The 25,609-nt window shown below is 29.8% G+C and overlaps 1 protein-coding gene across 5 annotated transcripts; it reads left to right on the top strand.

The window, feature by feature from the left end:
* Positions 1–261: 261 nt before the first annotated feature.
* LOC111316077 (RING/U-box superfamily protein) lies at positions 262–16,004 on the top strand. Of its 5 annotated transcripts, XM_089753599.1 has the most exons (15): positions 284–471; positions 1,258–1,408; positions 4,382–4,479; positions 6,050–6,111; positions 6,212–6,303; positions 6,383–6,506; positions 9,408–9,494; positions 10,253–10,376; positions 10,692–10,799; positions 12,081–12,181; positions 12,770–12,835; positions 12,927–13,014; positions 14,772–14,832; positions 15,376–15,439; positions 15,588–16,004. In XM_089753599.1, exons 1-15 carry the CDS (start codon positions 411–413, stop codon positions 15,717–15,719), a joined length of 1,419 nt encoding a protein of 472 aa, XP_089609725.1. In that variant the 5' UTR covers positions 284–410; the 3' UTR covers positions 15,720–16,004. The 5 variants fall into 5 exon arrangements, with proteins under 5 accessions (XP_089609726.1, XP_089609727.1, XP_089609725.1 ...); XM_089753600.1 differs by lacking the exon at positions 12,770–12,835 and having other exon boundaries at positions 262–471; XM_089753601.1 differs by lacking the exon at positions 6,212–6,303 and having other exon boundaries at positions 271–471; positions 6,363–6,506.
* The last annotated feature ends 9,605 nt before the right edge of the window (positions 16,005–25,609 follow it).

Raw genomic sequence — 25,609 nt, 5'->3', positions numbered from 1 at the left:
TTTAAATTTAATTTAATTTAATTTTAAAAATTAATAAATTAAATCTAAAATAATAATTCGAATGACCGGAATGCAAATAAATCAAGTGTGAAACAAAAATACTCAAACTTGAACTAGCCCCAATTAAAAATAATCCAAATTTAAAATCACCCGGTACTAAAATGACCAATTCAAAATTGACTAATATATTTTAGATCCGAAATAACCCGAGTAAAGCCCAGCCCAACTTACAATTGATACGTCGGGTAAATGCCATTATTTGGGAAATTTATTTACCTCCCAGCCTTCCTCTTCCCCAGCAACTTTTTCTTATGGAAGCCACAGTATAAGTAGAGAGAGTATAGCGTTTCTTTTTCACTGAAAGACTGAAACTAAATCCCCAGTCCAGGCTCCATATAACGAGTTCATTTATGGCAGAAGTTGGGGAGTCCTCTGCTTCAAAACCCTCCCCCCAAATTTGGGCTAAGCTTGGTACTCCCCAATTTCCCATTTTTCTTTCCTTTTCGTTTTCCTGTTCTGTTCTTTCTTTATAAATTCTGTTATTATGCTTGTCTTTTGCATTGCATTTTATGCTTGTATGTATCTTTTCGTTTCTTTCTGAATTGAATTGGGAATTCTTTGTCGGATTCTTTTATTCTCGTGCCTGCGTGTATACGAAGGCTACATCTTTGCTGAAATCTGAAAACGTTCATTCTGTCATAACCCTAAAGTAAAATTATGAATTGGGTGCATGCTGTTTCAATCTTGAAAGTATTAAATTTTCTTTAATGGAATAATTTCAGGGTCATGTTTCAAATGAGTTTGCTTTTTTGCTATGGAAACAAGAAAATGGTATCTTTAACATCTCTGGAATATCCATTTGTTAGTCCAGTTAGAAACTTTTCTTCCGAGTGTCTTTTTCATAGTTCTTAAGCATTTCATTAATTTAGGCTAGCCCTTGGCTCTTCGTTGATTTGACCTTTTGAACAATTTGTGTTATAAAGTTCCAGGCATGTTTTACGTTTCATTACCTTTAATACTTTACTTCTTGGTAAAATGTACTGTTGCTGGACATTATTCAAATCCTATTCCTACAAATGTTGGTATGATTAGGATGATTCTGATAGAAAGCTTTTTCAAAGAACCAAATGCTGGATTTTGACCTGAAAATGCTTTTGCTTTGTGATGTGGAAAACATGAATGAAGATTTGACCATGGATTTTTGGTGACTTGTTTACCATCAAGGCTTTGGATATTCACAATTTTTAACTTTTGCAGTACCATTATATGCACAACATTCAGATATTGAGATATGTTCAAACGAGATGATAGTAAGTTCACAGATCACATCCTCTTGTCAAGAGAAGCACGACTGGTGCAAAATAACGAGGAATTCAGATATGTTAACAGCAATGATGCAAAATAAAAGGTATTTTGTAATTCATTGACTAACCTATTCGTGCTTTTTTTAACTAGGTTTAGTAGAAGCATGCATTATATTTCATGAATAATGCATGAGACTCGATCAAGTTACCTGTTCTAATCTTTAAGAGTGCGTTTGAATGGAAATTTTTTGAAGAAATTTGAACTGAAAGCATTTTAAAATGCATCATTTCAAAATGCTAGCATTTATATTTATTTTGTTTGGATAAATATTTCTGCGAAAGAAATTTACTCTATTGGAATTTGATGAGATTTAAAAAATAATTATAAAAGAAGAATAATGATATTAAAAATAAAAAATATATATGTATAAATAAAATTTGCAATATGAGTATCATTAGATTTGTAAAAATACATATATATTATTAATAATATAAAAATAAAAAATATATATTAGAGTTAAATAAAATGATATTTATTTTTTTATAGTTTTGTATTTTATGGTGGATCATGTGCAATAAAGAGATGAAGGATTTGGAGAAATTTTGAAAAAGCACCTAAATTTTGAAATTCTCTTTTATTTTTACCCAAACAAGTAAATTTATTCGACTTTTTAAAACCTTAATTGAAATGAAAATCCTCCTCAAAATACTCCATCCAAACACACCCTAAATGTTGGTATTACTATAATTAAGAAAGAAAAATGTGTTTGCGCATCTACAACTAAAATCCTTCAGAACATTGTTTGACAATGTATAGGATCGATGGCTCTCTTCCTTTGCATTTACTATATTTTTTTTTAGTGAAATTATTTGTGGAGACTATATTTCTTGACCCTTCAAAGTCTATAAGATGCAACACAATAGTTACAGAGATAGAGAAGTATTAACAAACAATATCAATAGAAAGAAAACTTCAAAGTAACATTACGATATTCTTTAGTCACCACAAGTAAGAAGCCATCTTGTTACTCATACTCTAGAGAAATACGGCTAGAAATATCCTTCTCAAAATGAAAGATTGCATTCATTTATATGGGGGGGGGGGGGGGGGGGGAGTTCTAACAAGGCTAATTTTGAGTGGGTGACAACTAAGGAAGTGCTACTAATTATCATTAAAGTTCTTCCTAATACTTAATTATAGAGTAATCATCCTTATGTATCGTTAGTGAAGTAGTACAAAACTTTTGACTGTCAAAAGAAAACCATGGTGATAATTAGCAAAATAACTGCATGAAACCACAAAATTATGATGATGATAAACAAGTGCAAGTTTAAGCAAGTTATCATTTAAAGCCTCTTTACTCTCATGGCAAATAAAAACTTCTTTTCTCATTTTATAAATTTGAAGAGTCTTTGTCCTATTACAATTTTTATATGTTGATTAAGTGCTGTCCATAAAAGAACTTGAGTCCATAATTACCTAGCCTGCACCCTGTTTTGTGGACTTCTCAAGCCCTGCATACCGTTTCATCTTCTATCTTTGGGTTTTCTAGTTCTGGTAATCACTGTATAATGCATCAACAAGTTTGGTTATTTTGAAGTCCACAAAGTAGATCATTTAAACCTGAATCTCCAATTTAAGCTGTATGGCACTTCGTACTACCCTTGTCAGGAATATTCTATGCCTTGAAGTGAATATATGCATGGGTTATGACCCTTCAAATGTAAGGAAAAACATGAGAAAAATTGAATGCATCTGTGTTAAGAACATATGCATGACCAGCATTCACATCCGAGTCTGATGAACATAAGATACAGGTACTTGTTCTTTGAATATTTGATTGATTTGTATATGAATCTTTGAGGAAGTTACAGATTACCATGAGAACTCTGGTGTGTAATTTTCGGTGGCAATTTGATGCTTATAACAAGAAGAAAACAAAATTGTCTTTGTAGAAGTCTTGTACTGTCTTTGGCTGCTTTATTTTCTTTCTAATAATGAGAAGGGAGATTTGACCTTTTCTTTTGCCAAAATGTTATGCATCTAAGTTGACCAAATAAATATTTGGGAAAATTTTAACGCTTTTTTTGGCAAAGAAGTCCTTTCTCAAAGATGATACTTCTTCTGAATTAGACTGTTCCTAGCCTTGTATTTTATGCATCCTACACTGGATGATTTCTTGGGCTTGGTTTGGGTATTTCTATATTATTTGGATATATAACTTGCTGCTTCTTTTTTATGGAAATGTGGAACTTCCCGAAAAAATATGCCATGCATTGAGGACACTTCAACACAAACATTTTGCCATGGTTTTTTTACATTGTAATTGACTTACAATGTCTTATTTACAACTTCCTAATGATGAGTTGGTTAGAGTGATATTAGGAAGCATTTATTTAAGGAAGGGATAGGCAAAAATAATATGTAATTTCTAGGACTCAATATTTAAAGTTATGGCAGTGATACTGCATCTTCTAATTTGAAGTCTTCAATGTTCAATCAAACATGGAGTGTGGTCTTACCATAGCAACCATGTCCCTAGTTAGAATTCTAAATGTACGGAAATTTGCGGTAAATGTGAAATTTCCCCTTTTTGCTTTTGTAGATTGCCTTAAATTATTCCTAAAAAATACATAAGTCTCTTAACTGGTAATCTAATCGGTTGGTAGATATCTTTTAAATCCTTTCTTATTGATCATCCATATTACTTTTTGTGATATGTCCTACTGGAGAAGTTAATATTTTATTCTCAATCAAATCCCGCTGTTGAACTTAATTGTAATTACCAAGAAAATATTGATTTTTCATCTAAAACAAATGGCTAGATATAATAATTCTGCTAATTACAAGGGTTCATTACTTAGTCAAATTTTGAAATTGATATAAAGGCATAACAGGTGCAAAAATTTTGTTGAGCGGTGATTTTCTTGTCATTCATTATAATAGTTATCCATTTTAACTAGTGCAAATTTTGTGTTCTATTCCCCCAATTACTACTCAATGCAAGTTTTTTTTTTTTACATATATTTTGTTTTTACCTATTTCTCTTTTCTCCATATGTATTGAGCAACTGCAGTTCAAATGAAATATTGGTTGATGATGCTGTTGTCCAAAGAGAAGATGTGGTTGAAATCAAATGTGGAACTGAAATAGTTTTTGGTCCTAATAGAGAAGGTCAGCTTTAGTTTGATTTGATGGTTATGTTTCCATAACTGACTTTTTGTGACTGTTAAATTTTCACCTTCTGAATCATCTGAATGGATCACTCGTTAACCCTTTTTTTTTTATACTTTTTTTATATTCTTAGTGTTGATAGTAATTTATGCAAAATGTATATTGTAGATTAAAATTGCTAACAAATATCAGTGGTTGGACTGCAAAGTGTTGAGATTGTTTTCTGATTTATGATTTTTCAAATTGAAAGGAGTTTAGAGTTTTGTATCTATTAAACTTAACGACCTGATCATATCATCATATTATTTTCGAAAATTTTTATCATTGTGGATAGGGAGGGAGGCAGCCATTGTTCTCATGGCTCGAGGGCCTCTCCCTCACCACAAAATGTGAAGTATTGGGTTTAAGATTATTTGAAGTAATCAAAAAAGTTATAAGAGAGAGATTTGTCATAGTGAATAACAGGCTATTACTTTTATGAGTTTGCTATTTATTTGCATTCTGCTGCTGCACTCTTTAATAAATAGAAATTATTACTAATATAAACTCTTTACTTGTTAATTGTTACAAACTATTTTAGTTGCTGAGTTTGGATTTCTATCATACTACATTGTAATTGTCTGCTCATAAGCAAGTTAAATTTTATTTGTCATTACACCTAACGTGCTTTGGCCAATGGTACTTGCCAAAAATTCTAATGACAAAAACATTAGCAAAAGATGTGTTAAAAAATGTGTATACGTAAGTTTCATATTGCTTTATAGGTGCCACATTAGGAGGAACCTTTTGAAACAGAAAAATCATGGTCTTATTTGAATAACTGGCTTTTAGATAACTGGTGGAATGCCTTTTGTCAATGGAATTGTATTAGAGGTTTTGGAGCTATGGTTGAAGGGCGTTATGGCCTTGATTGGACTATTTCTTTGTTTATTTTCTCCTTATCCTCTTACCTTAATATATTTTTTTTTCCTTTTATCCTCCTCTTTAAGCAATATACTTGTTTTATTCTCTATTGCATATGCTGCTTTCCTGGGTTCAACTAAAATTAACAACAGTCCATGTTTTTCCGTTAAAAGCAAACATATAATTCAGTTTGTCCATAAGCCAATGTGCATCAATTTCTACCCCTTCTTGGTCCCAAAGAACTCATCTTTGGAACTGCAGAACTTGATTTCTTGTTATTTTTTACAATATCCTGCAATCTGTTTCATAACAAGTCTTTAACTATTGACCACCTATATCCCTTTGCTTAATGAATTTCAGAATCTGTTATGGATATATTTTTCCAACTTTTTCAATGTGAGCATATGACTGATATCCTCCTGTAACTTCGAAGCTACTTCCCCTAGACAATTTGCCCTAGTAGTAAAGGGAATGGTTGCGTTGATGTAGGCCCCTTATGCAATGAATTTATGGGAAATCTGATGACTACTTCTGTATTTTAATGAAGTTATCTGCTGGTCAAAGAAATATTTGATTTGTATTAAATAATAGTAGTAGTTGTATTTTAAATCATGTAACATGTGCTGGTTGGATTATTTCATTTTTTTTCTTCTCTTGTTACTTCCAGGATATTTGAGCTACAGATTTAAACTGATGTCTGGTCAAGAAACCTGCAAAAAGCAGTTGAAGGTGAATATAGATTAATCATGCAATATCTTTCTCTGATATGGACTGTTGCGTCCGGAGGTATGCTTATGGCATATATGTTTTGGTATTTTGCGTTTTACAGATCTCTTTTGATATTGAGCATGCAAAATGCAGCATCTGCTTGAATATATGGCATGATGTTATCACTATTGCTCCTTGCCTTCACAACTTCTGGTTTGTAATTTTTTCTTGCTTATTTAGTAATATATTGCCATAATTGATTTTGATTTTAGCTTCCTTCTATTGCTTATAGCAATGGATGCTTCTCTGAGTGGTTAAAGAGGTCACAAAAGAAACATTCAAGTGTGCTATGCCCCCAGTGTAGAGCTGTTGTACAATTTGCTGGAAGAAACCATTTTCTGCGCAATATTGAGGAGGTAGCATATTGAATTACCTCTTATTTTTAGTTATTTGGGTTTTATGGCTCAAATGATCCCCTCTTACTATAACCCTAAGTAATCTTTAACAAAAATTACAAAATACTGACAACTGAAGCAATGACATGGTGTTGCAACAATCATCATGTCAGTAAATTCAGATTGCCAAAATATATTATAGGTAATGTGATGCAAGTAAGGAGTTAATTGTGTGAAAATTACGTATAACATGATACGTTTGGCTACTCTTTGGATAAGTTATTTTCTTATTGTTGTTAACTAAGTAAATGCTAGTGACGTTGAAATTGGGAGAAAACTAAAACAAGAAAAATTTGTAGATTAACTTTGTTAGGTCAATTGATTAATCACCAATGATTTAGTTTTCTTTTAAACTAAAAAACTGCAAAATAGAGCAGAAAATGTCTTGGTTTCTCCTTAAGAACACGCTTGGGTGGGAGAAATAGGAATAAGTAGCATGAATGGTCCTAACCTTGTAAGTTACATTTTGGTCCGCAACCGTTAAGTTGATCCGATTGAATCCTCATCCATATTAAATGTTTCTGGTCTTTGTATCAATTTGACCATCAAGATTGACAGAATGACAACCAAGTGGAAGAAATCTATATTATTTAGGACCAAAAGAATGGAGAGGAAGTTTTTAAAAATGAAAAATTAAAGATAGAAATTTCATAATTTTTTCAAGTTTCATTTTCTTCCTTTTTTTTTTTTTTTTGTTTTTACTTTTCTCCCTTCATATATGGAACTGGCCCCTATTTGGCACCTTGGGCTGAATTTGTCCTTGCAAACCATATGGCACTAGATAGAGTCGAATCTAACCTATTGTGCTTGAGTACTAGTGCAGTGCACCATTGGTGCAAAGTTGGGGGGTAAATTTTACTTTAAGCTTGCTGAATATGCCTAGTTGGGCCATGATTTGCTCCAACGCATTGACTAGTTTAGGCAATGGCCAAATATGGAGTGGCTTGATTGGCACTTTGTGGGCAATATGTGGCCTAGGAAAAATCGATTGTTGTGAACCAGGGTTGGATTTTGATTTATTTGGTAGATATGTCTCTTCCTTGCTAGAGGGGTAGGGAGTATTGGAAGGAAAGAACAAGAGGAATAAATGAAAGAAATATAATACCTATAAAAAGAAGTGTCACATGTTGCTCATGTTAAGCTTAAATGTAAACTATGTGGTTTTGACAGACCAAATAGACGGAAGGACTACATTCTAATAATTTTTTATTTTAATAAGGTTGAGCATTCCATTGAATCAATCTAAATGTTGGCAACTAAAATGTTCTCAACTTAAAAGGTAATGGATAAGGGTGTAACTAGCTAATGTGCTCACAAGCTACTTGAGCTTGGCTTAGAAAAAAACTCAAACTCGGCTTATTCACTGTCAAGCCGAGCTCGAGTTCTTGAGTGAGCCGAGTTCAAGTATCCCAATGCTCGACTCAAGTGGTTTGTGACGTTAATCTAGCTTTATTTTAATATATATTTAACATTTTTATAGTATATGTATTTTATTTATAATTATTTATTTACAATTTTACCCTTTATATATGAAACAACCCTATTTTTTTCATCACTATCATCTCTCTCTCACTTTCAATTTCAAAGTTCAACTCTCAACAAATCTTTATCTTTTCATTCCACCACTCTAAACTCTCAACAAATTTCATCAAATCTCTACATCTTTCCAAAACCTTTTTGGGTTCTCTCTTAAATCACACTTCCCAACCCCTATTTTGGGTTTTCATCTTCTCTGCAATTCCAGCATGCATCCTTCACAAGGTGAAAGGAGTCTCCAGTCTTGAGTTTGGGAGATAGGTTTATTCAAGGTGGAATGACTTGGACTAGCTTCTTCCCTTTTTTTTTTTTTTTTTTTTTTGGGAATGAGGTATTTTTAATAAGCTTGAAAAAGCTATTTTGGGCCCCAAATTAATAGCTAATTTTTTTTTTATTATAATTGAGTTTACCAAACAATAGAAAATTCTTTCTTTTATGAAAGTTGTTTTCTAGATAAAATGATTTTGTTCCAAAATGTCATTTCTGAATTGCCAACAGAGGTTCTATTATCAATTATTTTGAATGTCATGATTTTTTTTAATTTTTAAATACCATGCATTTTTATAATTAAAATAAGTAGTATACCAAAAAAAAAAAAGGTGAGCTTTTGAATTTAGAATTTTACCATTTATGTATCCAAACAAAAAAATGCTATAGAAAGATTATATTTCTATGTTTAAATTGAAAGTTGATTGAAAAAAATCAAATGCTTAAACATAAAATTCTGTCAGTTAAAATAGTGATATTCAAGTTTTCAATGGGATGCGGTTATATGGAAGGAGTATTACTTTTTACTTTTTTTTACAAGAATATTATTTTTATAAATTTTTAATTATTAGTTTTGAATAGCTTTTTTATGTGAAATTATTATTAAATTAATCTAAGATACCGACTTGACACCTGTTTTGAAGCAAGAGAAACCATTGATCTTATTTTGTAAAAATGGCTATATGAAATCCAAAATGACCCAAAATTTGTCCAGACAAGGATGATCTGAGCTGACTTGAATCTAAAATTATCTGCATTCGAAGACACCCGATCAGAACCTATTGTAACCTGCACATTTGCCATTTATAGATATAGCAGGATAATTTTGTCGACAATTCACTTTTGTGTTGCCAGCTTACTGCCCTTGAGAGCTACTCATGGATAGATATTGTTTGGACCTCTTTGTAGTGCATTGAGGTCTCGTTTGGTTATCATGCTATTGTTTTTTTGTTAATGAGTATTTAAGGGTGTAAAACTTGTGTTATTCTCCTATGTAGGATGTGATATTATTTTTGTTGTCTCATTTTTACTTAATCAACTGCTTGTTTGTTCTCTCAGCATATCCTGCAAGTGGATCCTTCTCTAAGACGTTCAAGTGAAGAAGTTGCACTTATAGACTCTTATGCGACGATTAAATCAAATCTTGTGAGTAGTTGCACTCTTTGTCATTGTCTGTCATTTGAAATTTGTATCTTTGCTGTTTATTTTGATGATAATGTCAATGAGTGCGGTTTACCATGATAGATATCCTCGAGTAGTAAGCCTCCAGAATTTGTCAAATATGACTTTTAGTAATTCACATGCGCATAATATTGGTTGTGCATCTGAACGTATTACTAAAACCTCTATCCTTGTAAGGTAGCTTTTGTTTTGTTCTGTTGTGTGATAACAGGAGTGAATATTTTCCAAGTTTAGATGTGTCCTACAAGCCTTGCGTAGTTTTTGTATGTAATTGATTGCTGGACTTCTAGGAGTTGTTTTAGCTGAAATTAGAGCAAACATGGCAATCTATTCTGGTTAGATGATTGTCATGTTAGTTAACTAGTGATTAGTTTGTAACCATCAGGTCCTCATTTTAGTTGGGAAAGCAGTAAGCAATGCCTTAAAGACTATTCACAGATTATAATAGAAAATGCTAAAAGCGCTGCAGTGGATCAGTGTTGCAAAATATATTAATAATTCTCTGATTTTATTTATCAGTGTTGAGGTCCACTTTTTGATTAATTGCTTATTATAACATTCAGCTGTAGAAACAAGCTACATATTTATTGTTCTTTTTATTTGCATGATGTCTTGGGTTCTTTGTGAAACCTGCATAAATTGTTTAGCTATAATCTGTTTGTGATTTTTCCTTTTTTCTACTCCTCTTGTCTCTTATTCTCTGTACTTGTGACATATGCTAGGTCATTAGGTCTGGAAGAGGTATCCAAAGGAAAAGGGCTTGGGCTGCTCCAGATGAGGTACTTGATAGTGAAGAATATGATAGTCAGGAAAGTGATGATGAGGGACCTCAATGTCCTCAATGCGGTGAGATAAGTTTTTCAATTCTTTCTTTCTTTCTTTATCCTTTTTATATTATGAAATACCCAACTTTTCTTTCTCAGTCTTAATGGTTCTGTTATTGTGTTGTGTCATTAGTCATTAGATACCGATAAACAAAGCAAAGGATAACATCAACATCTCTATTTTTTTTTCCTCCTTTAATTAGTGTTTTGTACTTTTGCTGACATGCTTTAGATAATGAACTTAGCTCTTGATAAGTATTTTCTGCCTAATTCTTGCTTTATGTTTCTAATTAATTTTTTTCATGTGAAATATAACTTGTTCAATTAAAACTTTCAGGCTCTGAAATTGGTGGATTTCAATGCAACCAGCACACCATCCATTTACAATGTCAAGCTTGTGGTGGAATGATGCCTTCTAGAGCTGATATGAATGTACCTCAACACTGTAAGTATTGATGTGTCAGTGATGGAGCATGAAAAAGAGATAATGACCTAAATATTTCATTTAGTAATTCTGTTATATTTTATGAGTTTAATTGTCATCTTTATAATATTTAGGTTCTTTAGGTTGTTTTTCTATCTGCTTTTGGTAACAAGAAATTTACTTCCTGATAGACATTTTCTGTTAAAAGTAACTACCTTTAAAAAGAATATTTTTTAATGTTTGTCTATCACTATAAAAAAACATTTTCTAGTATTTGGAGTGCAATGAAAAATGTTATCAAAATTTACCAATCATAAATACTTAAAAATACAACACCATTTCTCAGTTTCTTTCAACAAATAGGACATAAAAATCTTCCGCGAAGTATATTGTTATTTTTATATTTTTTTAGGGTTTAGGGCTCTATAAATACCCATATTCAGTTTCTAGTAGGTTTGGGTTATGAATATTTGTGATTTTGAGTGTTGAAATTTGTCTCACTCTAATGATTCTTTTCTGGTTTTCTCTACTTGATTCTTATATTTCCCTCCAATTTCCTCTGTTTCCCTCTAGTTTATTTTGTCTATCTCTGATTTTCCTTCTAATTTCCGTTATATCTATATCATTTTCCCTACTTTTTCTACATCATGGAGTGCTTGCCTGGGTACTTGCATTAAATGCCCTTCCATCACTCCCGACTACCCTTTCCTGTCCTTTTTAGTAGATACTGAGCATTGTACTTGCTTATAGTTGTTTGAGCTACTGCTCAATTTAGTCCCTATACTGCTGTCGAATGTTTAAATTGTCCTTGAATTTTGGTTTGTAAAAATCACATCCAAATACTTAAAAAAATTGTGTTAAGAAAGGAAAATCAATAACTCTTTTACCTTTGAGCCAGTAGAGTTCTTGACATGGTATGATGCTTATAATTTATTAACAAAAATGAATTATTTTCTTCTTTTCCTTTTATTTTTCCTCCAATATGTTTCTTTTATCATGAAGGTATGTTTTTGCTCTTGGTCTCACCTCCAATTCTTTCTCTGCCTAATTTGAAATCCATCAAAGTCAACAATCTATCCATTGTAACTCAAACAATTATACCTGAACTTCTCAAGAAAGCTGACTAAAAATTTCCAAAGGAAACATAACGCACCAAACCTATTATTCTGGCAAACTATCTGATTGAGTGGAGTATGTATGCATTGACATTTGCTTAGTCAGAGCCTCATGGGAATGTCCCTTGAAGTTCGAGCCCAAACCTCTTACATTTTTTTCTAAGATTTTCAATTTTCACTCTTGCAGGTTTGGGATGTGATAGAACATTTTGTGGTGCATATTGGCATGCTCAAAGGGTTACCAGAAGTGACTTTTATCCTGTGTGCAATCATGAGACTTTTAGACCGGTATTGTTGCTAGTTAAAACCGCATTGATCTTGACCTCCTAGTCCATTGATTCTGGACAAGGTTCCCAATGTGTCGTTGTTGTCTTTGTGCTCTTATCATTTGGTGTTTATTTATGGATGACTGATGTTGCACGTCATTAAACATGGCTTTTGCTACAAGCAAGCCTACCTTGCTGTTCTGTCTTACCTTCAAATTTGGCTTTCTTTTGAAATAAAAAGAGGTCGAGCATGAGCATTTTTTTTTTCAATCTGAATGAGCAATTTGTTGTAACAGTACCCCTTGGCCATTTGAAAAAACTTCTATGAAATTGACCGTTGCTCCTCATTTTCTGTAATCTCTCTCCTTCTCTCTCTCTCTCTCTTGGTTTCTTTCCATACAAATAAATGGTGTTCTTGAGCAGCTTCTGCTTGAGTATTAATTTTTTTAGTTCTTACATGCCCGACTATAATTGCTGAATTTTTATTGCTAGAAAAGTTTCTCTTTATCTCTGTTTGCAAGGTTCTGTACAATTTCATGTTGCTAACATTTTATTTTCAGCTTTTGACATACAAAATTTTACGATTTTTACTGATAAATATGGTGTGCAGATTTCTGAACACACTATAACTAGGATTCCTTTCATGGTACATGAAATGAATAGATATGAACAAGATGTATGGTAGTCTCTTTACTATATTGTTATTCTATAAATATATTATACTGTGTTACCAGTAAAGTTCTGATTTGGTGCACTTTTTTTTGTAGATCACAGAGAGGTGTATTACGCAGACAGGGAGAACCTTGCAGGAAGTTATTGCAGAATGGATTAGAAATCTAAACAATAGGGAAATTGGTATGTTGATATTTTAACATATTTTTTCTGCTCCAAAGATTGGGAACTTAATTGTCTTGCTTGTTGTTTCAACTCTTTGCTCATAAAACTCATGTTGATCAAATTTGACATTTCCAAAGTTGGCATGGGAATGGTGGTTGTGACTTAGGAAAAATTGAATGCGGCTGTTTTTAACATACCCATGTTTGATTCTGATAGGTAAGTCTGAGTAACATAGGTTGTATTGGTACATCATCTTAGTTTTATCTTTTAGTAAGTTCACCTTTCTTATGTGGTTTTCATTTATTCCACAATTTTTATTAGGAATAAGGGATGACCGTATCAGTTATTACCAAAGTAAGATATTTTAAGTTGTGATTATCATTATGATGAATACCTTTTTATGGCTCTGGTCCATTGACATACTAAATAATGGCTTTCTTGAACTCTGCTTGAATTGCATTAGGTTAGGTTTCATGTTGTCTAAAGATTCCTTGTCCAACAAGCTTTAACATTATGAGGACGGATAGGAGGACTTTTCATCTTGGTGCCATTAGTGGTTCCATGTCATAACATAGAGTTTCTTTGTTCCTTTTTTTTAATGATGCATCTAAGCTTCTTCCATCTGTGCATGAAATGTGTTCTTGTTCATTTTGTCTTTGTTGGATGTTTTAATAGAGAACATTTGCTTGTAGTTAATGCACATGGCACCAAGGTTATGTGTACCTTTGTGCTAAGTGTTTCAGTTTCTCTTAAAATGGTATGTTCTATTCATTTCAAATTATTGTTGCAGATTTATTATTAATTTAAAGTATACATTTTAATAGCATATTTATATACAGCACTTATACATAAATAAGAACCATATGAAGAAAATATGAATATTAACAACCTTTAAAATCCTTTCAAAATAAAAATGAAAGAAAAAGGAAAACATTTATATAGGGGTTGAGTTCAACAGATGTTTTAAGATTTCTTATTACCAACTAGGTTGGCTTCCTAACAGAAATGAATACATGCCAGGTTCCAAGCATATCCACGATTACACCAAAACATAAAAGTGTAGTACTTCTTCCCCTAAAGCTACCTTCATGCCACCTGTCTCTTTGGCCCTCGTTGGTTCTCTACTTTCTTATGTAATTTCACTGGAGACTTCAAAGCCAACTTAGATACTCTACATTCTACTGAAAAGACCTCCTGCCTTTGAAGTTGTTTTATAAACACAGATATAGTCACTACTGAAGCTTGAAGTATCTATCATGGCTTGCAAATGAATTGGGAAAGAAATGTCTTTTGTGAGATGGAAAGACCAAGAGAAGAATGTAGGGCTGGTTTTTTCTCCAATTACTTTGGATTCTGTAGAACGTCCATTTTCTAGTTTTTTGATATATTCGATACAAATTGCTAAGAAAAAATATCTGCCTTTGTTGACTGCATACTGAATGAGGCACCATTTTCCCTTAAATTTACTGAAACAGGCTGATGTCTAAGATAAACTAGTACTAGAGGTAACATATTGAAACAAAATTAAGTTCATAATATGGTTTTCAGTAAATTCATATGCCACCCAGTAACAACACTATCAATACAGTAATGACAACCATGAATAGAGCTCAAAAGCAATGGAACTCAATTTGCATACTTTTTCATCTTCTATAATTTGATGTAATTGTTTTTCAATTTAATATCACTGGCAACGTGATAGATTTTCCAAGATAATGAACTTTTTAATTTTGTTTGTGAGGATATTTCTGAACGTGGTTTTTACTTAATTGTAGACCGAACAAGGATGCCACTCAATCATGCTGAGAGGATAACTGCAGCAACACATGTTTGCTGGTAATTTTTGTTTTGTTTGAAGCTTTTACCTCACAGTGCTCTTTTTTTTTTTTTTCCCTGGTTGACTGTTAAGAAGCCCAAACCATTAGTTTTGGGGTTTCTATTGGTCTGATATTTACCTGCTTCCCATGTCGAATAATCAGTGGTTACTAATCACTATTCTTTTTTTCCTTTATGATCTTTTGCTCTAGCAGATGTACCATGTTGAAAAATTTTTGTATACGTGTCAGATGGCCATTGAATCACTTTATATTAGGAGGCTGTCATTTTATTACTCATCCTATCCTCTTAACTGAATTCTGTCATTGTATATAAGGGGATTTTATCCTATTCTCTCCATCGTCAAGTGTACCAAATGAACCCTTTATGTTTCCTGTAAAAGCTCAACATTTCTGTAATTCTTGTCATATATATATATATATATATAATTTTAGGTAGACTATCTTGTGGTTTTATGCTTGCTTGGTTTTTCCTTAGCTGTTGCTGTCTTTGTTGCTGTTAAAATGGTGACATGTTTAACTTTTAGTTCTGTTTTAAATGCAGCACTTGTCATGAAAAGCTGGTCTCGTTTCTTCTGTATTGGTTCCGGGTTTCAATGCCCAAATATGTAAGCTTTTCCAAATTTCATAGTTATGCATAATATGAACAAGTTGTTAATTAGACATGATTTTGAATTTTGATTGGTTATTTTAGTTCTTTAAATCTAAATGGTATTGGTTTCCGTTTTAACTTGTGCTGCTCATTTGAGATTATAGCTTCTACCCTCTGATGCATCACAAAGGGAGGATTGCTGGTATGGATATGCTTGTCGAACACAACACCATAATGAAGAACACGCACGCAAAAGGAACCATGTATGTCGTCCGACGAGGGGTGCTAATATGTAGGCATGATTTCATGTACATAAAAGCAATGAACAGTACCCTGGAAAGACTATAAATGTAATGGTACATTAATGATCTCTGTTTTGCTCCAAAAACATTCTTCTGCCGATATTCATCGATATTTTCTATGCTTTAATGTGAAATGTTTTGATTGCAAAATTTCAACGGTTTTTAGAGAGCTTCTTCTTGGTGTTTTAGGAATTTCGCTAAGTGAAACTGTTGGATTTTGATTCTAAGCATCAGATTGGTGGTTGGGATGCCTTTATCCATTTGTTTTGATTTACTTTATCCTATTTTGTCTTGGTGAGCTGAGGTGCAAGGCTGCAGATATTTTACACCTAAACTAGCACAAGGCAATCAATGAAATACATCTGGCAAACAAGACTGATTTGTGGGGTTTCTTGATAGCTAGTTAGGAATCCAAGTGGGGACGTGTCAGTCATTGGGAATTCTGCTCTTAATTTAGTAGTTGGTGTGACATGCTAATCTTAAGTGGCGCGGGACTTCTAAATATACCAAAATTTTTTTACACAGTAACTATATAGAAAATATCGATTTTAATTTTTAGTAAACGACAAAAACAATTCAATAGTTTTTACATTCAATTTTTTTTTTTTTTTTTTTTGAATTCAATGATGGAGAGAATTATGTTACATTTTCAAAAATGGATTTTTCGAACATGCAATTGCATTTTTCGAAATAGATTTTTGAGAATACAATATAATTGTCAAAAATTTTATTTTCAAGAGTGAAATAAAATTTTCAAAATTTTATTTTCAAAATTTTATTATATTTTTAAAAATTTATTTTCGAGATTTACATTATATTTTTGAATATTTATTTTTGAAAATACATAAATTTTTGTTTAAATATATATATTTAGTTATAAACTATTAATAACATTTAATTTACATTTAAATAAAATAAATATACTTAATCTTAAAATAAATAATACAAATGTGAGAACATTGGAGATAAATTCTAAAGCAAGCATGGGTGGGAAGGGTCGAATCAAATGTGCTCATACTTGATCATTTATGCAAATGAAAAAGACATGTTAGTTCTCAAATATGCATAGACATAAAGGTGTTCTTGTCTTGAAATCAGAAAATCAAGAACACTCTTTTACCCATGCAAAACTAGAAAATCAGAAAAATGTGTTCTTGGTTTTCTGGAGTCTCAAGAAAAAAAAATAGGTTTGTGCCTTGCATGTTTGAGAATATCCATTTCAGTTATATTTGCATACATGATCAAATAAATGGGTCTATAAGCGCAAATATTTTTAATTAAGTCATTCTTGAACAACTTATGGGACATGGATTTGCATGAGTAAGGTTTTCAGTGATTAAAGGTAAGAAATTCACTTTTGAAAATTTTTAAAGATTTCTGGAGATAGATATCTAAGAAACTTTAAGGGCTTTTGAAAATGGACATCCAAAAAGTTTTAAGGCTTTTTGAAAATCTTTTTTCAAGAAACTTTAATGATTCTTGAAAATGGATAAGCAAGAAGTTTTTAGACTTCTCGAAAATATATATCCGAGAATCATTGAAGCTCTTGGAAATGGATTTCTAAAAAGTCTTAAAGTTTCTCGAATATCTATTTTCAAGAAGCTCGATTTCACTTAAATCTTATCGCAAACCTTAACCTATATTCACATGATTTCAACCATAATTCAAGCAAAATCAATCGAAAATAATTTACCTTTAATTAGTGGAAAACTTAAAAACACAAGTGATTTGGGGTTAATTTGATGGATTTAGGGTTTTTCTTTTTGGATTAAAAAGTGAAGAGAGAAATGGTAGAAATGGAAAATAGAAAGTGGGGACCGTGGGTGTAATTAGTAAAAATAAAAAATTGAGTTTTTAATTTGGGGTGTATTTATAAGTGGGTTGTATAGAGTAATAAATAGAGTATAAATAGAATTCCCCAAGTGGCGCATGCATGCTTAGACAGGTAGTATATTATCTATAATTATTGTATTACAATTAATCATAATTTAAAATGGTGTAAGATTCATTAAAATTTATATAGAATCTATAATTATAAGCGATGAATTTTACATAATTATTTATTGTGATTGCATAATTTTTTTTTTGTCTGGGACCTCTTGGTGTTCAATAGCCACTTTGGGTCTCGACTAATTCAGAGTCAAATCAAGTCAGACCCCATAAAAGGGAAAGCTTTCCTAAGCCTATTTTTTTCATTCACAAGACTTGAAACCGAGACTTTACTTAAGGGGAATCGAGCTGCTTGCCACTATGACCAACAGGTGTTGGTGTAATTGCATAATTATCTCTTATACAAGGTAGCTACCACAACTATCTTAGCATTCAACTGGACAAATGATAAAATACCATTTGGCAAAGAAGCAATATGGTCATTTGAGAGGGAATAACTAACAATAGAACTACCTAATATTTAGCACAAAGATAAGGAGTTGGAGATCAGCTGTTGATCCCGTAGAACAACTTTTTGAGACTTACATAGTAAGTTTAAAATTATGGATCTTACTATAATGTAATGGAATAATTACCATTAAATTTACAACAATTAATATTAACTATTGATTATGCTTCTATTAAAAAAAATAACCATACATATATGTAAACTTTTTAACTTAGATTTAATTATTTAACTCTCACATCATAACTATAAAAATTAATTATTATTAATAGATAATTCTAACATTTAAAAAATCTTTTCAAGGAAAAAAAAAAGAAGATAAAAGAAATAATATTTTTAAAATATTAAATAAAATTATCAACATAAGTAGGTAAGTTATTATTTGCTCCCGTATAATGCTGCGTAAGTTATATTCATACAAATAATTATTTCAACCTTACTCGAATATGAGATGATGCCTAATTTGAGTATATCATTCTTATTGTTTCGTAATCATTATTGTCTGGTTATTGTGATTGAAACCAATTCCTTTACACCATATTTATTTAATTTCGCTCAATCAACGATGATGCCTAACCCCGATATTAAAAATTTATAAAGAGGTATTATATGTTATTATATTATCTTCTGTTTCTTCATAATTACTTTTATTTTTGTATTAAGTAATTTTTTTCTTTTCAATTTAGGATAATGTCTGCAGTTGATAAGAAAGCAAAGATAAATTGGGTGTCATTATCGGTAAATGTAAAATTTATTCTTTTATGCTAAGTTTGTTTAGATATATGTTTCCTAAACCCACTAAATTTATTTTTCAGATACCTCATCAATCAGGATATACCGAATGTGGCTATTATGTCCTTCGTTTTATAAGAGAGATAGTATCATATGATTTTATGGCCACACCATTCAAGGTTAGTATTAATTTCATAAAATCATTATATCTTCCAAAAAAAGCTAAATTATGTTATCATTTATTAACATTTACTTCTGATTTTTTTTAGTGGGAGAGTAAAGGAAACTTTACGATAGACAAACTTGATGAAGTTTGTAAAGAGTGATGTGAGTATGTATTATCATTTGTTAAACCTTGAGGTTGGAGATTGTTGGTTGGGTGTAAATATATGCATTTCATTTGTTCTAATGTTTTTAACATGCCATGTTGAATGGATAATTTAAGTTTCTAGATTGGGGGTATTGGTTTAATATTATTGGCTTATATTTGTTTTATATCAATTGTCAGCTTATATGAATACACATATATTTAGTGCGATTATTTGAAAAAAGTATATTTATATAGCAACGTTATCAATTTTAAATTCGGATGTGTGGTCAATTTATTAAAAAACTACAATGTTTGTAATGTAAATTTCAAAATGTAATTCGTAGTATCACATATATAAACCAAATATTTTTTGGGCATAAATGTACAACTGACTTCTCCTCCCATTGTTTTGGGGGGATTATTCAAGTCGCTTTTATCCAAAACACACCTTGAATAATCCTTTACACAAAATTGAATGAAGATATTCAAGGCATTTCTAGCAAAAAATGCCTTCAATAATTCTTTCCCATTGTTTGGGAGGATTATTAAAGGCATTTTTGGCTAAAAACGTCATGAATAATCTCTTATAAAAAATTGAATGGGGTTATTGAAGGTATTTTCTAGCAAAAAATACCTTCAATAATCCCTTCCCATTGTTTCAGGGGATTATTGAAGGTATTTTTTACTGGAAATACCTTGAATAATCCCTTGAAAAGCCAAAAAAATGTTAAAGGGAGGGATTGAACCTATAACCTTATGGTTAACTACCGTATACTTTAACCAACTGAGTTACTCTAATTTTTAGAATTGAACGGTATTATTTAAGAGATGATTATTGAATGGTATTATTTTAGGCTAAATACCCCTTCAATAATCTCTTTAAATTTTGATGAGGAGATTATTGAAGGCATCTTTGGCAGAAAACACCTTTAATAATCACTTTTATTTTTTTATGAGAGGATTATTCAAGGCGTTGTCTACAAAAAATGCTTTCAATAATCCCCTATCCATTTTTTATGAGGAGATTATTCAAGGCATTTTCTGTAAAAAACACTTTCAATAATCACTTCAATTTTTTAAAGATGATTATTTAAGGTGTTTTAGTCGATAAACGTCGTTAATTTCTGTATTTAGTAGCATTTATAAGTATAAATGCCATTATTTGAATATTTAGTGGCATTTTGATAAAAAAATATTTTAATTTTTATAAAAACACGAAAGCTAGTGGCATTTTTAAGTTAAATGCCACTACAAAATTGCCACTAGTATTTCATTTTCTTATAGTGGGTAAAAGAGATAATATTTTAAAATAAAAAATTAATTAAAATTATTAATGAAAACATGTGAGAAAAATTGTAAAATTTATGTCATTTAAAGTAAAATGGTTAAAAGTGTTGTTACACCTTAAAAAAGAATACAAATAATTTTAAACGTAATATAACTTATGAAGAAACCTAAAAAGATATTATTGTTATATAAATAATTAAGTTGATAAAGTATATGAATAGATATTTTAAAATAAAAAATGTAAAAATATTATTTTAATGTAAAAGGGTGAGAATAATGGTAAAATTTGTACTATTTGACGAAAAATGGATTAGCGGTGTCGTAATACTATAAGAAAGAGTATGGATAATTATAAATATATTGGAAGATAAGAATAAGTATAAAAATATATTATTGCAACGTAAATGACTAAGTTAACATAAAAGAATTGATATTTTACAACAAAAAAATTAATCACAAAATTGTAAATGTAAAAATGTGAGAAAAATTATAACATTTGTAGTATTTTGTGTAAAATGAGTTGGAAAAGTCGTAACACTCTAAAAAAGAGTAAAAATAATTTTAAATGTAATGGAAGGTAAAAATAAATGAAAAAGATATTATTGTAACGTAAAAAAAATTGATATTTGAAAATAAAACAATTGATCAAAGAAAAAAATTGTTAACGTAAATAAATGTATTAAAAGTGTTGTAACATCCCAAAAAGAGTAAAGATATTTCTAAGCATAATAGAAGATAAGAACAAATGTAAAAATATTAGGGTAAATTACATAAATATATCTTGTGGTTTGAGGGGGATTAAAAATACCTTCTAAGATTTAAAAAATTAAAATTTAACTATTTTATGATTTGTTTTACTATATTTTTACCAAAAACTTGTATATTTTTCGTTTCTTTTCATTTTTTCTTTTATTTTTCCCTTTTTCTTTAACATTTTTTTTTTGTGGCAAGATTAGAATCCATAAAAAAGAACTAAGATGAAACAACTTTGTTCGATTTGTTCATAATATGAAAACTCTCCAAACATAAGGCAGCTTATTTTAAGAATTAAAGTTGAAATTAATTTGGTATTCATCTTGGGAGTACTATTAGGTTTTGGGGTTCTATAATAAATGGTTTTTTTTTAAAGGGATCATAAGTAGGAAGGAGTTTTGATTTGTACAATGCTTATTTTGAAACGTTTCAGAATCCATTTACTCTTTCCTTATAATATCAAAACTCTTCAAAGCTGAGTTTAAAAGGGAAAAATTGACCTTGGTGTTGATATTTTGGGTATGGTTTGGGGGTTAGGAGGAGGAAAAGGGTGATGAGAGTATTATAAATCCATTATGGGTTTTTATAAGTAGAACAAATGAAAAGAAAATGTAGGAGTTTAGGTTGATGTGTGATGAGGACCAAAATGTTACAAGTGAAGAGAAATTAGCTTTTACAATGAAGAAAGACAAAGAAGAAGGATGTTTAGATGACAAACAAAAGCAAGTTATTCTTGCCTTAGCCATGGCCATGGGTGAAATTATTTGTAGGAATAATCAAAGTAGAGGAAAGTTCTAGAATTGTAAGAATAAGAAAGCGTAGAGGCTTTAGGAATTTTTTCTATAAGTTGATTATTTTTATTTGAAAGTTATTACAATTTGAATTGCAAGTTTGGTAGTCTAAAAATAAAATTGATTTTCAATTTTTCTGATTTTACAAAGAGAAAAAAGAAGAGTATTAAGGAGGAATGAAAAAGAAAAAGAAAAAGAAAAGATCTAAAAAAAGAGAAAAAAATAAAGGTTTTGGGAAAAAATATAATAAATAAATCATAAATGATTGTCACCTTTTAAATATTAGAAGACATTTTTAATAGGCAAAAAATAACAAGATATTTTTTTTTATAATTTACTTAAATTAAATATTATTGTTATGTAAGTAATTACGTTAGACATGTAAAAAGAATTATATTTTAAAATAAAAAATTATTAATGTGAAAAGGTGAAAATATTGTAAATTAACATCATTCGACATAAAATACATTAAAAATATTGAAATACCCTAAGAAAAAGTAAAAATAATTTTAAATTAATGGAATGTTAGAATAAGTGTAAAAAAATATTATTATAATGTATATAATTAAATTAAAAATATAAAAGAATTGATATTTTAAATTAGAAAAAACTTAATCAAAGAAAAATTGCTAATGTGAATAGGAGAAAATAATAGTAAAATTCATATCATTTAGCATAAAATTGGTTAAAATTTTCACAACACCTAACGAAAAAATTATGATAATTCTAAATATAATAGAAGGCAAAAACAAGCATAAAAATATTATTATAATGTAAATAATTAAATTGGCAACGTCAAAGAATTGATCTTTTAAAAAACGTTTAATAAAAAAATTTTAATCTAAATAGTTGAGAATAATCATAAAATTTGTATAATTTGATATAAAATGTATTAAAAGTTTTGTAACAACCTAAAAAATAGTTATGATATTTGAGCATAATGAAAGATAAGAACAAGCATAAAATGATATTGTTGTAATATAAAATAGTTAAGTCGGTAATGTAAAAATTCATATTTTAAAATAAAAAATTATGAACGTAAAAATATAAGAATAATTATAAATTTGAGTCATTTGCAATAAAATAAGGTTAGAAATGTTGTCACACCCTAAAAAAGTTTTTCAAATATAAAGAAAGGCAAGAACAAGCATAAACAATTTTTATTGTAATGTACATACTTAAGTTAGCATCATAAAAAATTAATCAAAAAATGTTAATGTAAACAAGTGAAAAAAATTGTAAAATTCATACTACTTGGAGTTAAATAGGTTTGATGTATTGTACAACCCTAAAAAAAGTTATGATAATTTTTTTTTATATTGGAAGGTAAGAATAAGCATAAAAGAATATTATTATAACTTATATAATTAAGTTGACAATGTAGAAGAAATTTATATTTTAAAATAAATAAAAATTCTAAATAAAAAATTGTTAACGTAAATAGCTTCGTAAAGTTTGTATCAACTAGTGTAAAATGAATTAAAAGTATCATAACACCTTAAGAAAGAGTGAAGATAATTCCAAACATAATGAAGGTAAAAACAATCGTAAAAAAATATTGTTTTTATGTAAATAATTAAGTTGGGCACATAAAAGAATTGATTATTTAAAATAAAAATTATTAATGTAAAACATGTGAGAATTTCATAAATTCACATAATGTTGCATGAAATATATTAGAAATATTGTAAGCACTAAGGAAAAATAAAGAATATTCTAAACATAATGAAATATAAGAATAAACATAAAAAATTATTGTAACATAAATAATTAAGTTAAAATGTTGAAAGAATTAGTATTTTAAACTAGAAAAAAAAAACTTAGTCAAATAAAAATTGCTAATGCCAATAGGTAAAAATAATTGTAAAATTCATGTTATTTGACATAAAATGTATTAAAAGTGTCGTAACACTTAAAAAAATATGATAATTCTAATTGTAATAAAAGATAAAGATAAGCATAAAAATAATATTATAATATGAAAATTAAGTTAACAACATCAAAAAATTGATCTTTTAAAACAAAACTTAATAAAATTTTCTTTTTGCTAAATCAATTGGATTTTATTAAAAAGATAAGGTTTATGATACATTATGCATATTTGAAGCTCACCTAGGAACATAAATATAATATACCTTAGCTCACAGTTTATGAATAATCCAACCCCAAACCCATAAGACCTCATTGACCACAACTCCTTATCCATTACCACAAGGTAACAAACATCTTAGTTTTATTTACCTTTTCTTTAGCCACCGCATTCGCCATCCATTAGTTTCTCCAAGTGCGTTTTTCATTTTCACTTCATATGTCAATTACTAAAAGTATATCCTATAACTTCCAAGATCTTGAGTTTACCTTTTCAAACCAATATACAGCTACAATAAGTCTAATTCAATGATTAGCCCCCAAGTACCATCTCCAGTCAATATTTCTCGCCACCTCTAGTGCAACTTTAATAGCCAACTACTCTGCCACATTAGAATCTTGGATTCCTATAGGCCCTGAGAACATTGTTATCACATTCCCCTTATCATTTTGCAAAATACCACCACATCCAGCAAGCTCTAGTTTTCCTTAAATTGGTCGATCCATCGATATTGAACTTTAAGAAACCATTAGGAGGTGGAGACCATTGCATTGAGGCTCTCACATTGTATCTATCCGCTAATAGAGTGCACGTTCTTAGATCATTTCATCATGCTGCCGTTGAAATAGTAATGTCTTCTTTACTAGATTTAATCCAATATAGGGCCCGCATCTAGACTGATAACAACTCATTATTGAAAAAACACCAAAACAATAAAGAGCGTAAGAAAAATACAATCATCACCACTAGCTGTCATAATAGTTTTGGAAATCGCTTGATAAAAATTTTAAAAATTTAAAAACAAAGGGAGTTGTTACCAATTATTTTTCGTTAAGTGTGATTGGCCATGTAAAAAGTTTATTTTTTTTAATAAAATTTTTAAATTAATTAAAACTAATACAATTTTAATTTTTGGTCTACTAAAATCAAATTAGGGTTGTAGAGTGTGATTACATGTAAAAAATGATTAGCACCTCCACAGTTTTTGTTTTAAAAATGGTATCAATTAATCATATGTTATCTTTTAATTTTTGACAAAAATGACTTAAGTTTGATATTAAAAAATTATTTCCTTGATTTATTGCAACCAAAGCATCTTCTTGTTTTTGTCCTTTTTTTTTTAATCATTTGCTTGAAAGATAAATAAGAACCTTGTGTATTGAAAAATTTTTAAAAATATTCCAATATTTTGGCAATATTAAGAGAGATTTTTTCACCTAGTGATTTTTTAAGAATCACTATTCAGACTTCTCAAGAGTCCTATTCTTGACAGTTCATATTTATACTCAAAATCAATATATAAAACGTATATATAGTAACATAATAGTCATACTCTAATCCAAGTAATATTTTCTTTTCATGACAGTTTATTTCTTTTTTTTTTATTAAATAAGAAGTAAACAAAAACATTTATTGAAAATTATTCTAAATGCTCCAATACTTTGGCAGTGTTTTAGAAAGATTCTCTCACCTAGAGATTCTTAAATAATTATTACTCAAACTTCTTTAGGATCTCATCCGTAGAAA

Source organism: Durio zibethinus, chromosome 24, assembly GCF_047325235.1.
Source record: "Durio zibethinus cultivar Kanyao isolate XHJ-2024 chromosome 24, ASM4732523v1, whole genome shotgun sequence".
NCBI classification, from domain to species: Eukaryota; Viridiplantae; Streptophyta; class Magnoliopsida; order Malvales; family Malvaceae; genus Durio; species Durio zibethinus.
This window is presented reverse-complemented; position numbering and strand designations above follow the sequence as displayed.

What these genes read in the sequence shown, in the direction of transcription:
- LOC111316077 (XM_089753599.1), top strand. Translation starts at nt 411, where the DNA reads ATGGCAGAAGTTGGGGAGTCCTCTGCTTCAAAACCCTCCCCCCAAATT. An exon ending in ACCTCAATGTCCTCAATGCG is followed by an intron (nt 10,377 to 10,691) that starts GTGAGATAAGTT and finishes TAAAACTTTCAG; the next exon opens with GCTCTGAAATTGGTGGATTT. An exon ending in TGAATAGATATGAACAAGAT is followed by an intron (nt 12,836 to 12,926) that starts GTATGGTAGTCT and finishes TTTTTTTTGTAG; the next exon opens with ATCACAGAGAGGTGTATTAC.